The 17,777-nt window shown below is 41.9% G+C and overlaps 1 protein-coding gene across 9 annotated transcripts in view; it reads left to right on the top strand.

Moving 5' to 3' along the window:
* Positions 1 to 17,777, top strand: part of Ncoa1 (nuclear receptor coactivator 1) — a 277,740-nt gene that overhangs the window by 233,796 nt on the left and 26,167 nt on the right. For all 9 annotated transcript variants that reach the window (XM_039112177.2, XM_039112179.2, XM_039112182.2 and 6 more), the window contains 4 exon segments: positions 8,444 to 8,561; positions 10,531 to 10,699; positions 10,903 to 11,217; positions 14,184 to 14,285. In XM_039112177.2, coding sequence (XP_038968105.1) covers positions 8,444 to 8,561; positions 10,531 to 10,699; positions 10,903 to 11,217; positions 14,184 to 14,285 — 704 coding nt within the window.

The following is a 17,777-nucleotide window of genomic DNA, read 5'->3' as shown; positions in this document are numbered from 1 at the left end:
TACTCTGGGACCGTGCTGATATCCACCAGACTGGCCTCAAACTCCCCCCTCTGCCTCCCAGCAAGCCGAGACAGCCCAGTGTTTTCTTGGAGACATTTACCAAGTAGGCGGAGGTAGGAGGAACCCGAAATGAGAGGGGGAAATGGCATATGCTATGAACAACGGAAAAGGGGGAAAGACATCATATCAAATTACCTGAAAACAATTAGAACCAGTGATAAAATAAAACTTTAAAACAAAGGAAAATGACACAGGATATCAAATGAATAACCAAAAACTGCTAATTTCTATACCCAATATCACTTAAAATAAACAAAGGTGAAAAGGATGTAAAAGTGATGGAAGAACAAACAAAACAGCCAGCACCTGTCTCCAGGGCCAGCCAGGAGTTTGTCACCAGCGGATTACACTACTTTTCAAAAGAGAAGAAAATGGAGGTAGAAACTCCTTTACATAAAGTAGTGAAGAAAAACAAATATGATAGAAAAGAAAAAACAAGCCACAGTTACTAGAAGAAAGTGCAAAAGTAATATAAAATAAACTATGAGGTTAAGAATTCATGGTAGGCGAATAAAACAGCTCAGTCAAGGAGGGAGCCAGGAAAGGGAAGAGGACAGAAGAGGAAGAAGTGTGAGCAAAAAGCCTCTGTAGTGCAGCTCACCTGGACTAAGGGAAGTGTCACTGCAACCCCCGCTCTGCTGGTAAATGTCCACGTATAAAATAAAAGAAAAAACATGTAAATGAAATTAAATAATTTTAGAAGAAAAAACAAAAGATTCTTTTTAAAATAAAGTAAAGCAGTACTAAAAATACTGAGAAGTTATGAATGACAATGAAGAACTGGAGAAGTCAGAGCTGGAGAGATGGCTCAGTAATGAAGAGCACTTGTGCTTCTCCAGAGACTCCAAGTTCACAGCCTCCAACAGTCAGTAACTCCAATGTCAGGGCTCAGCTGCTGCCTTCCTCTGGCCTCCACACGTACCAGGCATGCATATGGTACATGTATTGTGTGCAGGCTAACATTCATATACATAAAAGTAAAATACTTTGAAAGGAGAATTAAAGAAGCTCCTTTCTCCCATTAGAAGGCCCTCCAATGCCAGGGTTGATCAAACAGGTCTTAGGTGGTAGCAGCATGCTGAACTTGTGAGTCCTGTCTGCTCCTGCTGCTGATGTGCACTGAGAGCCACTTCTGCTTGTCCCCGTCATAGCTACATCCACTTTAGTAGCTTCCCATCTTTGAATACTAGGACCCACTCCTGGCCCCAAAGAGCTTTGTGACTTGGTTAGATTTCCACTGACTCCAGAACCTCCTCCTGAGGTTGTCTTGTCTTCCTAAGAGGGTCAACGCCCAAACTGGGGGTGGGGGTGGGGTGAGGATGGGGGTCTCTCCCAAGTGTGTGAGAATAGAAAACAAAGTACTGAGTTCACATTGGAGGGGCCTGGGCACCCTGCCTACCAGTCTCTGCTCTGTCAGACCTCACTCAACAGTAGCATTCTACTGGATGGAGGAAGCTGTGCAAATCCAGACGACTATTGTAGCTACTTCATGGTCGATCCATTTCTGTACTAGTACTTTTTTTTCTAAGTTTCTTTCATTACTAAATTTGTTTGTCTTCTTTCTGCTGCTGTTGACACTGCTTGAGTGGTAAACTTTTACTGCCTCTCAGTGTGCACTGGAAGACTTGGAATTTGAAAATTCTGGTAGCTAGCATGTTTCTTTAGCTAAAGTAGGAAGCTCTTTTCCTGGCAGTGAACATAGATTCTGACCAGAGAGGCCTCATCTCTCAGTTGCCGAGAGGGAATAGAGGTCTGCAACAGCAGCCTCCTTGTGGCAGCCCTGGCACCCACAGGAGACTCCCTGGGCTGAACTTCTACCATGAGTCACAGACTCACCACCCTAATCCATGGGCACATTCCAGAGTCAGCTGCATCAGGGCAGAGGTCTGGTGGCAGCTGTTCATTGTCCTTTAATTGTCCCAGCAACAACCCGTGTCCTGTTCCTCAGGGTTGCTCTGATCCTCTTCTGAGAAGCGCGTTCAGGAGAATCTCCTGCCTTAATTTAGTTGAGTTGGGCACCCGCTTGTGTCCATCTGTGCTTTGTCCTTAGACTTCATGAGTCTGCTCTCCCGCTCCTCGGGCTTCTGCTGTCCTTTCAGCTCGAGACTTTTTTTTTATTCTCTCTCTCCATTTTTCTTACTTCACTGATTTTTGTTTCGTTCTTTGGGCTTTTGTTGGGGGCTCTTGCTGTGGTTTTGAGACAAACTCCTTCGGAGTAGCCCAGGTTGGCCTCACTCTCAGTAGTTGTCTTCTCCCCTGCAGTGTCCTTTTGAGCTGCGTCCATATCCCTGTTTTGGGGAGTCAATTGAATGTTTGATAGTTGGTAATGTTATTTTTAACAAAGCTTGTTGATCAGAGAAATAATACCAAGGCTGGAGAGATGGTTTAATTGGCACTGTGCTTGCAAGCAGAGGGGCCCAGGTTCATTTCCCAGTACCCATATAAAATTAAAAGGCTAGAAATGACAGCACAGAAACAGCCTAAATCTGCAAATTCCAAGTTGAGCATGAGACCCTGTGTGTGCCTTTGGATTGATCTCTGGTTATGAGGAAAGTTCTTCATGCTTCCTCTATTAGATCCTGGCCTTGTTAATGCATCTTCTATAACCTGTAGCATGCATACCCTTACTCCAGGTCAGAGCGAAAGGAGTACATATGGTGGGTAACCTGAGCTCTCTGACAAACGAACTCTCTGATGATCCACCTGCCCTATTTCCTTCACTGAGCAGAACTTTTCTAACTTCTGTGGCACCTGGGTTAATGACTACCCATTAGCTACTCTCACTGAAAGGTTAACCACATATAACCACACATAAGTGAAATTAGAGTTCACTTTTGCATTCAAAGTTGTCCATTTTGTGATGAAAAGGATAGAGATAGTTTACCCTGGCTGGACCATAAAAGTGTTCTTCCTCCCTGTTCAGTGTGGGAATGAAGCTTTAAATTCTGGATGGTTCAGTAACCTTTCAGATCCAGCTAGCTGTGTGAGGGTTTCACTCCCTCAGGAGTGCAACTAAGCCTAGGACTGCCACTTTTTACTATTTTCAATGGGATCTTTTAAAAGAACAACCTGCCGTGCTCTCTGTGGTTGTTAATGCATTGGATAGGATCAGGGATTTCCCCAGATCTTATTTGTAACAAAGTTTTGCAGTATTAAAAAAAGCAAGAAATAACAGCAAATAGGGATGAAGTGCAGCTGGCAGAGTGCCCGTCTCACATGTATAATGTCCTGGGTTCCATCTCTAGCAGCACATAGAACTGATCATGGTGATATATGCTGGTGATCCCAGAAGGTAGAGACAGGAGTATCAGATGTGCAAAGTAAAGGCGAGGTCAGCCTTGATCGTGACAGCAAGGGCCTTTGCTGCTGCGCCATCTTGCCATCCCAGAATGCTTGTTTTATTCAAAATTTAACTCAAGTTTACTATGAAGAGACCCTTTAAAAGACTACAGCCTGGTTAAGTAGTTCCCAAGGAATTCTAGAAGTGAGCTCCTTCTGCAGTTGTTTCTACACTCCCTTAACATATATTTCCTTAGTGATTATTTTTAAATCCTATTAACTTGGACAGCATTAAAATATATAACTATAAAGTAAGAAGTTCCAAATGGAATAAGTTTTTAGTACTTAAGAGTCATTGTCCTAGCAAGCGCAAGGCCCTGGGTTCGGTCCCCAGCTCCGAAAAAAAGAAAAAAAAAAAAAAGAGTCATTGTACTTTCTTGTTTTAGATGTTACATAAAGTATGGGATTTTTAAATTTATATTATTAAGATAGTCACACAAGATAGCAAAACAATACCGATAAAACTATGTAATATTATCTATATGACATACACAGACTTCTCTTCATCTTCCGTGTGTGTGTGCTGTGTGTGTGTGTATGTGTGTGTGTGTGTGTGTGTGCACTCAAGTATGTACACTCACACAGCACACACAGCAGGAGTATCACCAGTTAAAAGCCAGTCTAGCTACATAAGCAAATTCAAGGTCAAACTGAGCTACATATTGAGGAAAAAAGCATCATACTTTGCACATTGACTGTTTTGTACATTAACCTTTTCCTTGGATGGCTTGCTGTTCCCAATTTGCACTGTTTGGTATCTGTATGAGGATTAAGGTTTCTGAGAGGTGATTGGTATCTTTTACTATTACAGAGCTCTAATGAGGAACCTATGTTGGAGACAGTTATTACTTATGAGGTCATATATGAAGTACAAATTCTAACTATAAGTGTCTGGATCAGAGGACTGATACGTAGATAGTAATACAAGATCCTTCTCACAGAGCATACTTCTGATGGTCCTATTTCTGCATATCTTTTGCAGAACTTTGAATTGTGTTTACTCATCATTATAAATATGATGGATTTTTGTTTTCACAATATAATTTCAAACTGTATTATTTTACTCAGAGTTAAGTTGACCATTTTCAGTGATTTTACATGATCTCTTTATGATCTCTGACCATTTATCTACTTGGTTATTGGGTTCTTACTAATTTATGGGAGTTTTATTTACTAAAGAAATCAGCCCTTATTTACTTAATGAATAAAAGACAACAGTGACACTCTAACTGCCATGCACAGTTACAGCCAGATACAACAAACTGAGCCAGAAGTTTTCTTTTCAGCAGCTGAGAAAGATTAGCTGTGAATGTGAGAATGGGAAGTTGTTGGGTCAGCCATTGGAGATAGTAACTTGGGCAGAAGCCACCTCCTGAAAGAAGATCTGTCTCCCTGCAGTGCAGAAAGTTGTTAAATTATTTAATAACCTTTTTCTGCATTCACTCTAGCTAGTGAGGATACAGAGTTTCTCTTTGGCTAGATTTAAATTGATGAAATGAATGCTGAGCTGATGGTGGAGGACAGCCTGAATGACTGGAGCCCAGGAGTCATGGGCATAGCAAATCGTCATCTGAAAGAATAGCATTATGTGTGTATATGCAGAGGCTCTATTAGCTATCTTTGGGGGCTCCTTTTTTTAACTCCACTTTAGCTGCCTCTCTCCAAAAATAACCTTCGTTCTGTTTTACTTACACACACACTCACATGCACACAAACACACACACATAGAATATATGTACACACATACATGCAATACATATACTCATTTTTGTCTGTGGTGAGAAAACAAGCATGACTAAAAATAGGGGACCCCCCCCCACAACAAACAGAAAACTTGTGTATTTCCTAGCTTCTAAGGACTTTCTTCTGGCATTCTGAAAGAAGTCTAAAGGTTGAAGTCATCCTGGACAGACTTCCTTTAACCATCCAACCTATATAAACAAAACTTTTAAGTGAACCAAAGTGATTTTGGTTGTAGGTTTTATTGTGGTTTGTTTTTATTTATGCATGTTTGCCTGGACATCAGACTTAACACATGAATCTCTCTCCATTCTTTTGGGGGTTTAGTTTTATATTTTTTAATTTGAGACAAGGCAGGCTGGCCTTAGCTTCTCATAGGCATATGCCACCATGTCTAGCTATTTTGACAATATTTTATCTAGCTTATTCTCTTAGCATTTTCCATCAAAACCAGTAAAATAAGATGCTGTGTCCTAACATCAGTTAGGTAGCCTCTTACTGCAGTACTTGGCGGTGATAGTAAGAGCCGTGTACATCTTGTCAAGATGAAATGATTAACTTTTTCTGGGCTGCATTTCTTAAATGGTTGGTGAGCAGAGCAGCCAGGCAGCCTTAGGAAGCCTGTGACTGCCAACCTGACGGCTCCCGAGAGAACTCAAGAGGGAATTTCCCGGCACTGTTTTAGTTGTATTGTTTGTTAGATCTTTCGGAATCCTACAGGACTTGATTTTTATACCCTTTGCCCCAGTTGGACTTAAGTTTAATTAAAAGTTATAGTTGCATGCATTTATATAAAGGAAGTGTCAGGCTGGACAGTTGCCTCTGCAGTTAAGAGCACTTGTTGTTCTTGCAAAACACCCAGGCTCAGTCCTAGCACTTACATGTCAGCTCACAACCATAAGTAACTCCAGTTCTATAAGATATGGTGCCCTTTTCTGGCCTCCAAGGGCACCAGGTGCATACTCTAATCGTGTGTCTCAGTTACTATCCTGTTGCTATGGAGAGACATGATGTCCAAGGCAAATCTTACCAAAGGAAACATTTAATTAAGGGTTATCTACAGTTTTGGAGGGTAAGTCAATGACTGTGATGGCAGGAAGCAAACAGACATGGCACTGGAACATTAGCTGAGAGCTTTACATTCTGATGTGCAGGCAGCAAGCAGAGAGAGGAGGGGGTGAAGACTGGGCCTTTGAAACCTCAAAGCCCACCCCCATTAATATACCTTCTCTAACAAGACCACACCTCCTAATTCTTCCAAAAGAGTTCTACTAACTAGGGACTAAAGCCTTAGACATATGTGCCTATGCCCCAGACCATCACTGTATACATAAAACTCCCCAAACACTCACATACATAAAAATAAATAGGTCTTTTTAAAAATTCATCATCAGGCTGGGGGGGGTGTGTGGCTCAGTAGATAAAGAGCTTGAGCCCAGATCTGGTGCCAGAGAGAAGATGATAGATCCACAGAAGGCTGTGACCAGCCAGTCTAGCAAAGTGATACACCAGGTCGTGAGGAAGCTATCTTAAATAATGATGATTACGAGCATGGGCTGCTCCCAGAGCTTTGATTTGTAGTAACCACACGACAGCTCACGAGTGTCTGTGACTCCCATCCCAGGGAATCTGGCCCCTTCTTCTGGCCTCTGAACTGAGAGCACACTCAGTACTGAGACATATGCATAGTCAAAACACTCATGCACTTTTTTTTATTAAAAATGACGGAGGTAGGAGGGATAGTGGAGACACCCAAAGTCAACCTCTGAGCTCCCGTCCTACAGAGTTGAGTATGTATATACACACATGCACATATAATCACAAATACACTGAAAACAACGAAAGTAAATGTGTGGTTAAGATATTTTAATGTTAAAAATAAACCTCGTGCGTTTTGTATATTTTTAGACGTCCTCAAATCTACTCATTCATAATTAAAATGCAGAACTTGGGGTTTTGGTTTTGGTTTGAGACAGATCTACCTATGTACCTCAGGCTGGCCATGAACTCATTATACACACCAGCTCACCTTAAACTTATGGCAATCCTTCTGCCTCAGCTTCTTGGGTGCTAGGATTACAGGTGTCCAACATTGCCAGAAAGTGAAATTCTACTTAATTTCCTCTTAAAACTTCCAAGGCCTAGAAGGGGTATACAGCTCAGTGCCTAGCATTCATGGACACTGGCTTCCATCCCTAAGACCACAAAAGCAGCAAATTCCAAGGCCCTTTTACTTTTTAAAAAGTTGTTTTAGTTAGCTAGATCTGCTGTAACAAAGCATCACACATTTTTCTCTCAATCCGGAGGCTAGGAATCCAAGGTGTCAAAGGAAGGTTTCTTCTGAAGTCTTTTCCCTTTATCTTGAGAATGCCACCTTCCCTCTGTGCTGTTGATGTCCTTCTTGACTTATACAGACTATAACTTTAGCTATAGTGAAGTAGGAGTCACAGTAATGGCCTATTTGCAACAAAACCCTCATCAAAGATTCTCTCTCCAGTTAGTCATGTTTTGAAGTCCTAGATGTTAGAATTTCCACATGATGAATTTGGGGAGAAGAGCACAATTTTGACCATACAATGATGGATTAGAGTGTATTCACTTTAGAAATTACAAAGAACCATTATAAACAGAAAAAGAATCTCACTTGCTACTTAATGTGAACCACAAAGATACACAAGGAGCGCCTCCTAGAATTTTCTATCAGTTTTTATGTGTTAATAGGGACAGAATCTAGGCAAATAGAGTGTCTCGGAACCTTCTTTCTTCTTCTTTCTTCAACAGCACACTGTCAGTATCTATACCTAACTCCTCAGTCCCAGAATGTCTGGGATTTTAGTCTTCTCTAATGTAAGTAGTTTACGGATAGCCATAACACTTTCAGAGAGCTGCTACATAGGGCTGGAGGGATGGCTCCGTGGTGAGAGCACTGGCCGCCCTTCCAGAGGCCCTGAGTTCAGTTCCCAGCACCCATAGGTGGCTCACAACCATCTGTAAGTTCAGTCCCAGAGGATCTGGTGCTCTCTTCTGGCCTCTTCAGGCACTGTGTGCATGTGGTACACAGACATACTTGCAGGCAAAACACGAAATAAACTAATTTTTTTAAAGCTGCTGCAGATAATTTTTTTAAAGTGCGTATATTTTTTTCTTTGGTTCCAAACCCATAATCCAGCCTGGTTTTTTTTTTTTTATCTTGAGTATCATAAGTAATACTTTATAGGGAACTCCTACTCTCCTGTATAGTGTATTACTTGTGAAATGCTACCTTGTCTTCCTTTGTGACAGTGAGCCTTTTCTCTTCAATCAGGATTGCCTGAACTAGAATTAGAAGCAATCGATAACCAGTTTGGACAACCAGGAGCAGGGGATCAGATTCCATGGGCAAATAATACTGTGACGGCGATAAATCAGAGTAAACCAGAAGAGTAAGTAAGATGCTTCCTATTTTATACACTGTCAGCTACCAGCTTCTAAACCAGAACTACCCTCCCCAGACTGGATTTCAGTGTGCACCAGTAATTTTGAGCTATAAATCAACATGAGTGCTTAATTAAAAGGGAGGCATGAAATGATGTGTCGAGCTTAGATGGAGCAGAGCGTTTACTGCACGACCACAGGCAGGTCTATTTGTAATCGCCATCAGACTGGTGTGGTGTGCACGCCGCGTTCTGCCTCCCACCGCTTGTATTGCTTTGCTGCCCATGTATCCCTGTGGATAAGCCGGCCTTCCTGGGCCAGTCAGGTTGCCTTCAACTCTCAGCTCTGGGTCATTTTTTCCACCATTTGTCTATGTTCAGAGCAAGATCTGTAAGGAGAGCAAATATCTGCTCAGTGTTCCATCTCAGCGGGCTGTAATTTCCTAACTTACAGGCCTCTGGGTTTCACAGCACAGACCACATCTCATCCATGCCATTCAAGGGAAGAATTAATATATTTAGGAACCTTTCTGAACTGCTTTCCCTTTTCTTTTCCCAGAAGAATAATTCTTTGTCATATTGCTCATGTAATAATATTTTATTATTTTATATATATAATTTTATACATCAATTAATGTCCTCTTGGATTAGACTACATGAATTACTCAGTGAGCAATTTGGTGGGGTTTTTGGCTGAACTACTAGCATGTTAATGTTTTTCAACTTAACTTCTTTTGTATATAATAGTCACTTTATATTATGAAATAATTTCTTCAATTTTGAAAGCATAAAATAGATTTGCTGTTTTGATTGTGATTCAGTCATAGTATTTAATGATATTCATACAGTCAATAGGATAAGAATAAATCTTAAGGTCTGGCAACATGGCTCACTGGGTAAAGTGCTGCCCGCCACACAAGCATGAAAATCCGACACTGAGTCCCACAACCTGAAAACGGGGGATGGGAGGGGGGATGAACGAAAGAGAAAAGAGAGGGAGGGAGGGAGGGAGGAACACACAGACACAAACACTTGCACACACATGCCTGTGCGTGCACACACCGCCCACACACACAGAAAAGAATAAATCTGAAAAATAAATTAGCGGAATTTTTTGGCTTTTACTTTTATTAAGGACTCTTTACAGAGCTAGGGAGTTGGTCCAGCAGTTAGGAGCCCTTTCTGCTCTTTCAGAGAACCCAGGTTTGGTACCCAGTACCTTTAACAGGTGGCTCCCAAACACCCGTGACTCAGTTCCTGGAGATCCACCACCCTTCTCTGACGTCTCCAGAAATCTGCTCAATCATGGTGCACACACATATACTTATGCACAGATGCAGACACTTAAAATGAATATATACGCCTTTTAAAAAGTGTTTCTCCTCTCAATTACATTTAGTTCATTTTCCAGGGTATTTTCTTTAAGCTAACAGGAAGAATATGGAAATTTCTCAGTAGTTGACAAAAGAATGGAAATTGTGGTCAAACTGTGCATTAACTGTTGTTTTGTGCCTAGGAAGGTGGCTCAGCAGGTAGACACTTTTGTATAGGTTTGAGGACCTGAGTTTAGATTTCCAGAAATCAGTAGATACAAGTGTGCCAACATGTATCTATAATCCCAGGTCTGGGAGGCATAGGTGAGAGGCGCTGGGCGCCCAGCCAGTTTAGCCAATTGGTGAGCTCAGAAGCTAAAGTGAAGAGCTACAGAGGAAGGCATCTTAACATCAGCCACTGGCTTCTCCTGAGCACATAGGAGAGTATATACCCAGGCCCACACAGACACAATGCAAATGCATCCAAAACATGTTCTTTGGATCTCTGCACACTGATTGTAGGGCATTTCATTGTACTAGAACTCATTGCCAACATCGTAACAGAACTTGCTAAAACCAGATTTGTGCATATATGTATGTATATGTGTTTACATTCTTAAAATTGAATCATTTTCTCCTGCCTTTCTCACCTTCTGCTCCCATAGCCAATGTATTAGCTCACAGTTGGATGAGCTCCTCTGTCCACCAACAACAGTAGAAGGAAGAAATGATGAGAAGGCCCTTCTGGAACAACTGGTGTCTTTCCTCAGTGGCAAAGATGAGACGGAGCTGGCCGAGCTAGACAGAGCGCTGGGGATTGACAAACTTGTACAGGTGCTTGTTCAGACGGTGCCTGGGTGGCCACCAGAGTGATTTCTAAGCAGTGGTTCCTTTGGGTGACGAGCTTCTGAAGAGCATGAATTCAGAATTCTAAGTCCTGCTAGAGATGACTTCTCCCACATACAAATTTCTATAGACACACATGGGTTGCCAGAACTTTGTTTATATATACATTGTTGTGGCTTCTTTCCTTACAGGGAGGTGGATTAGATGTATTATCTGAGAGATTTCCACCACAGCAAGCAACACCACCTTTGATGATGGAAGACAGGCCCACCCTCTATCCCCAGCCATACTCGTCTCCTTCTCCCACCGCCGGTCTCTCTGGCCCTTTCCAAGGCATGGTCCGACAGAAGCCTTCACTGGGTACTATGCCGGTTCAAGTAACACCTCCTCGAGGAACCTTTTCACCCAACATGGGCATGCAACCCCGGCAGACTCTAAATAGACCTCCAGCTGCACCCAACCAGCTTCGGCTGCAGCTGCAGCAGCGGCTACAGGGGCAGCAGCAGGTGAGTGCTGTCCTCTGGGGCTCATTCTTCCCCAAGGTTTGTGCCAGAGTGCTCCATGACAGCACAGTCACTACGCCAAAAGTGTCCACTCCATTTCCAGATCTCAGTGAAAGATCCAACAGCCATCCTGGGTCTGCTAGGATACGAGGAAGCGACCCTTTCACTAAGGAATGCTGATTGCAGCAGAGCACTTTGAAACCTACAGCTTAAAAGGAATATAGACTTTGTGCTTTGAGATACAAACAAGTTTTAGATTAGATATCATGTAATTACTAAATTAATAAAGAGAACTGTAACTTAGTTTATAAATTGGATTTACTGAAAAAAAAATAAATCCAATTGGGTTGTTAAGAAAAAATAAAATGTATGTTATTTGAAGTTGGTCAAATTGAAATCTGGTGATAATATGAATAAGAGAAAGGATACATATTGGAGGTCTGGGAGTTAAACCTCTCAGACAAGAAATGAATCTGTGTGGTGCTGTAACCATTTAAGATGGTATTAGGAACAGACGGCCATGAGCAGATGGTGTAACACACCAGCTCTGAGCCTCTGACTGGCCTGGAGGCTGCCGCTGCTTGTTACCAGGTTTTCAACTATACTTGTGTATTTCTTTGAGTTTCTAGAAAAGCATTTGAAGAAATTGGTTAGAGCAGCATTAACTCAGGAAGAAAACTAAATAAGAAGATACACTAGAAAGCTAGGACAATGGTAGAGGGCATTTCCAACATTCTCACAACCCTGTCTTCAACCCACGCATCCTAGAAAAAGGAAGGGTCTCGTGGCTTAATGGCTATAAGAGTAATGGATTCCGACTGCAAAACTAGTCAGATAAATTCCTTTACCTCATAAAGAAGCATGTGCATCAGTAAGAGACTGTAACACTCTTAGTGCAGTGCCTGGTATATTGTAGCCTTTAATGAGAACTACCGTATTGCCCATGCTATCCTCAAACTCAGAATTCTCCCTCATCAACCAACCAAGAGTCAGAACCCACTGTCTGCCAGAGACATTGGATCACATCGCAAGCAGTGTGTGCTGAATGCTAAGTCAGAAGAGAAGAGATGTGCTTATATGCTCAACTCACAGCTGCAATTAAGGAGCTGTGGCCTCAGGTTAAAGGTTCAGTGAGCAAGGCCCAGCAAGGAATGAGGTTAGGTCCCCGAATTCACGAAACTGCTTCATATTCAGTTCAGGAAAAAAGCTGAGTTTCCTTCAAGTCGTTCCAAAAGTGGCACAGGGCTGATGGGCATAGCTGTGAAGATTACACAGACGTGAGGGGCTGCAGAGGGAATGTCTTTGCTCTGCTTCCTTTACATCTCTTAGACGCTTGTTCACAGCGGGAGTATTTACCGCTCAGGAGACAAAATGTTGGTATATATGTGTCATGTCCATAGTCTTCTGAGAGTTCTGCATACATAGGCTTGGGTACCAGGAATCCCTTTATTTTTAAATGATTGTGAATGTTTTATCTTATTCCACAAAGCTTCGGATTTTTACTTTATCATTTATATTGTATTAATTTTTCCACAAAGTCTGTTTTGTTTTGTTTTGTTTCTGATCTTCTGGGAGTCAGAAAATAAATAAATCCAGAATTCAGAGGTAAGCCGTTAGGCAATAAGAAACTTAATCACTGCTCACAGGGCTTTGGGTTTGCGTGAGTGTGTGTGTGTGTGTGTGTGTGTGTGTGTGTGTGTATGTGACACTAATAGGCTATCTCCTTACATAGAGTTCAATAAAACATATCCATAATTATCCATTTGTATAATTTATAATTTATGAACATCAAGTAGCACAGAGCTGAATTTCATGGCATATGCCTGCATTACCCACTACTCAGAAAACCAGTGCAGAAGGATCATCAGCGCCAACAGTTTAAAATCAATCTGGGTACCATAGTAGACCACAGTATAGCTCAGGGGAGGAGTGCTCCCGAAGCACCTGTGAGGACCAGTCCCCATCACTGCGACAACAGTAATACAACAACAGAATAATGTAGTGTTGACGTTATTGTTACTGCTATCAGATTATTTGAGGAAATTTAAGAATGTAATCCACAGGTTATTTACAGTAAAATCTTCCAGGTGACTTTATTGTTGTCTGATAAAGTAAAGGGACACATAGCCCTGTAACAGTAGCTTGATCCAGACTGGCCTTCCAAACCAGCATCCCACAGGTTATTCTTGGAGATCAAATTGATGGCTGTAAATAAGAAGAAGAAAGGTTTGTGATGAACGAATCGTAGGCTGCCCCTTCTCGGAGATAGATGCACAGTGTGCTGCGGCCAGTTAAAAGCGCACAACGTTACTGCAGTAAATGGCTGTCTCACCTTATGTAAGCCTCACTCCCAGTACTTCCTACAGCACAGTTCGCTATTTTCCTGGCACATCTATTAATGTCCCACAGAACAATGTGCTTTGGAACAGCAATTTGGGAAATGTGGGTCTAAAGTGATTACTTCTTCTAGTTAAATAAATAATCCATTTTCTCAGAGCACATTTGTTTCTTACGTAATTCTCTCTGGCTAGTGAGATCATGTTGGATGTTCCCCAAGTCTAGTTTCAGATGCAGTGGGAGTGCCGTCAGGCCTTGGCTTCCGTGTACCCCTGTCCCCAGCCTCCCTCACAGTCCTTACTTCAAACCTGCTCCATCCCAGTATTATAAGACCTAAAGTTGTTTCTTTTCCTGTAATATCATACTTTCCTGAAGTAACTATTCCCATGCTTTCAGAAGCACACTGATATTGTATGTGTATATTTACGTGTATATCCTACCTTTAAATGTTCCAAAAGCAATGATTATCTGATAAGGAGTGGGAGTTATTAGCCCTTTGGCAAATTGAATGGGAGATGTTCGTAAGCCTCACTACTAAAACTTTTCAATAATCAGTAAAGTCTGTGTTACTTTATAAGGCCATGCCATGTTTAGCTGTAAAAGTGATTCTTCCTTGTCTCCATTTCCCTTAGTTGATGCACCAAAACCGGCAAGCTATCTTGAACCAGTTTGCAGCAAATGCTCCTGTTGGCATGAACATGAGGTCAGGCATGCAGCAGCAGATAACACCTCAGGTGAGCAGAAGCCAGACGTTGGTAGAGCTCCTCCAGGCCAAGCGCTGTGTCTGAGTGTTGACTTGAGTGTTGCTGGGATGCCTGAGAGCTCAGCTGTAAATGATCCTCCGGTGTGCATTGCTTGTGGAGTGAGTTAGCCTACTCGTGACGCTGTCTCATAGCTCGTCTAACGCCAGAGAGCGGCGCTTCTTTTTACTCTTTCTGTCATTGTTTCATGATACTGGACGGTCAGGAGAAACTATGACCCTGGTGAGCAGAAACAGCAGCACTTTCTAGGTGTTTATTACAAAACTATTGCTATAAACCAGAGTCGTGGAATTTTACACTTAATCATAACTGGATAAGATGGTACGGAGTGGACTTGCCTCATCTGTGTTCTGACGGCTGCATATGCAGTGTGGCATGTATGTATGCACACACATGTGCAGTAAGACAACAAACATTTTAAACCGGAGGAATTCTGGTGTGCAATCCCAGCATTTAGGAAGCTGAAGCAGGAGGATCCCAAGTCTAAGACCAGTCTGGGATATGTGGCAAAACCATACTCCAACACACACACACACACACACACACACACACACACACACACACACACACACACACACACACATACACATATACACCAAAACAAACAAATGAAAAACAAACAAATTTGGCCGTCCTTCTGAATGAGATCTAGCATTCACTTCCATATATATTTTAATGTTTTTGCTTCAACAACTTAAAGCCAAGTTGATATAAATATTTAAGAGGTAAGAACTGTAAAAATGAGCTGGAGAGATGGTTCAGTGGATAAGAGTTCTGGCTGCTCTTCCAGAGATCCCAAGTTCAGTTCCCAGTACTTTTATGGTGCCTCATGACTGTCTGATCTCTAACAGGATCCTATATCCTCTTATGGTGTGCAGGTGTACATGCAGCCAAAGCATAGCCATATACAGAAAGTATATAAGTAAGTCTTTTTTTAAAGTGGATATTAGCCCGAAAGCTCGAATTACCCAAAATACAATCCACAGACCACATGAAGGTCAAGAAGAAGGACGACCAAAGTGTGGATGCTTCAGTTCTACTTAAAAGGGGGAACAAAAATATTCATAGGATGGGATAGGGGAGCTTATGTCCAAGAAACTGGGAAAGAAAATATTCATAGGAGGGGATATGGAGGCAAAGTTTGGAGCAGAGACTGAAGGAATGGCCATTCACAGCCTGCCCTACATGTGGCCCACATATATACAGCCATCAAACTAGATAAGATTGATGAGACTAAGAAGTACATGCTGACAGGAGCTGGATGTAGATGTCTCCTGAGAGGCACAGCTAGAGCATGTCACATACAGAGGCATTTGTACTGAGAATGGGATCCCCACTGGAGGAGTTAGAGAAAGGATTGAAAGAGCTGAAGGGGTTCGCAACCCCATAAGAACAACAATGCCAACCAACCAGAGCTCTCAGGGACTAAACCACTACCCAAAGAGTACACATGAACTGACCCAGGGCTCCAACTGCATATGTAGCAGAGGATGGCTTTATTGGGCATCAATGGATGGAGAAGCCCTCGGTCCTGCCAAGGATGGACTCCCAGTGTAGGGGAATGTTGGGCAGGGGGAGGGGGGGTGTGGATAGGGAGGGGAACACCTTCATAGAAGAAGGGGAAGGAGATGGGATAGGGGGCTTATGTCCCAGAAACTGGGAAAGAAAATAACATTTGAAATGTAAACTAACAAACAAAAAAACTACAAATAAAATAAAATAAAATTCCCATAACAATCCTGTGTAGTATGTACAGGTACATGATAAAACAAAACAAAACAAATAAGATCACAAGAGAAGTAAATGGAAACAGCTATTTTAGATCATTACGCAGCACAATACTACCTTAGGCATCATGGGCAGTGGCTTACGCTAGTGAGGTAGTCAGATCAGCCTGAAGTCACCTCTCACTTGTCACTTGAAAAGCAACATGGCACATCAGTAAAGCCTTCTTTGGAAGGTGCTGTTTCAGCACAGGCATTGATGAAGCATATGCACAGGTCCTTTAAAATGAAATCTGCCAACTACATGCTGTCCTCTTTGGGAAAAATGAAATATGGTTCTCTGACAGAAATCGTGTGGCTTGCTAAAGTGGAGTCTGATTTCCTTATAACTTAGTTACTCCTACATGGGATTCGACACTGAGGTTTACTACTTTTAAAAGATCAAGAAACTCAAATATGGACTCGTGAAGATGCTCACATCTGGTTTTGTTTTGTTTTTCAAGACATGGTTTTTCTCTGTAGCCCTGGCTGTTCTGAAGCTCACAGGGATCTGCCTTCCTCTGCTTCCTCAGTGCTGGGATTAAAGGTACTTCCACTGCTCGGATCTGTTTTTTTAGATCTGTTTTCAAGAAGAACTTTATCCCTTTGATTAATGGTAGCTTCCTGTATTTGTCCCAAGTTTATTAAGGTCCATTTCATGAAGAGATTTTCAAGATTTATTTTGAGTGTTTTATTTTTTTGATTCTTTATTTTTATTTTATGTATATGTGTATTCTGCCGTCACCGATGTCTGTGGACCATGTACAAGTAGTGCCCATGGAGGTCAGAAAAGGAGGTCAGACTCCCTCGATACTACAGTTACAGTCAGTTGTGAGCTGTCATGTGGGTGCTGGGAATTGAACCTGGGTCCACTAGTCCAGTGCCCTTAACCACAAAGCCCTCACCAGCCCCTATTGTTTTGCTCTGTTTAAAAGACTTACTTATATACTTTCTATATATGGCTATGCTTTGGCTGCATGTACACCTGCACACCATAAGAAGACATAGGATCCTGTTAGAGATCAGACAGTCATGAGGCACCATAAAAGTACTGGGAACTGAACTTGGGATCTCTGGAAGAGCAGCCAGAACTCTTATCCACTGAACCATCTCTTCAGCTTATTTTTACAGTTCTTACCTCTTAAATATTTATATCAACTTGGCTTAAGTTGTTGAAGCAAAAATATTAAAATATCCCCACTTTTTCTTCTCTTAATTTGAGTGCATCTTGTTTTATGTGGAGGTCCTTGATCCACTTGGACTTAAGCTTTGTACAGGGTGATAAGAATGGATCCATTTGCATTCTTAACATGCTGACCTCTAATTGAACCAGCACCATTTGCTGAAAATGCTATCTTTTTTGCATTGGATGGTTTTGGCTCCTTTGTCAAAAATCAAGTGACTATAGGTGTGTGGGTTCATTTCTGGGTCTTCAATTATATACCACTGATCTACCTGCCTGTCTCTCTCTGTACCAAAACCAAACAGTTTTTATCACTATTTCTCTATAATACAGCTTGAGGACAGAGATGGGAATTCCCCCCAGAAGTTCTTTTATTGCTGTGAATAGTTTTCACTATCCTGGGTTTTTTTGCTTTTCCTAATTAATCTGCAAATTGCTCTTTCTAACTCTATGTATGAAGAATTGAGTTGGAATTTTGATGGGGGATTGCATTGAATCTGTAGATTGCTTTCGGCAAGA

This window comes from Rattus norvegicus, chromosome 6 (assembly GCF_036323735.1).
Source record: "Rattus norvegicus strain BN/NHsdMcwi chromosome 6, GRCr8, whole genome shotgun sequence".
NCBI lineage: Eukaryota > Metazoa > Chordata > Mammalia > Rodentia > Muridae > Rattus > Rattus norvegicus.
Note: the sequence above shows the minus strand (reverse complement) of the source record. Positions and strands in the feature narration are given on the sequence as shown.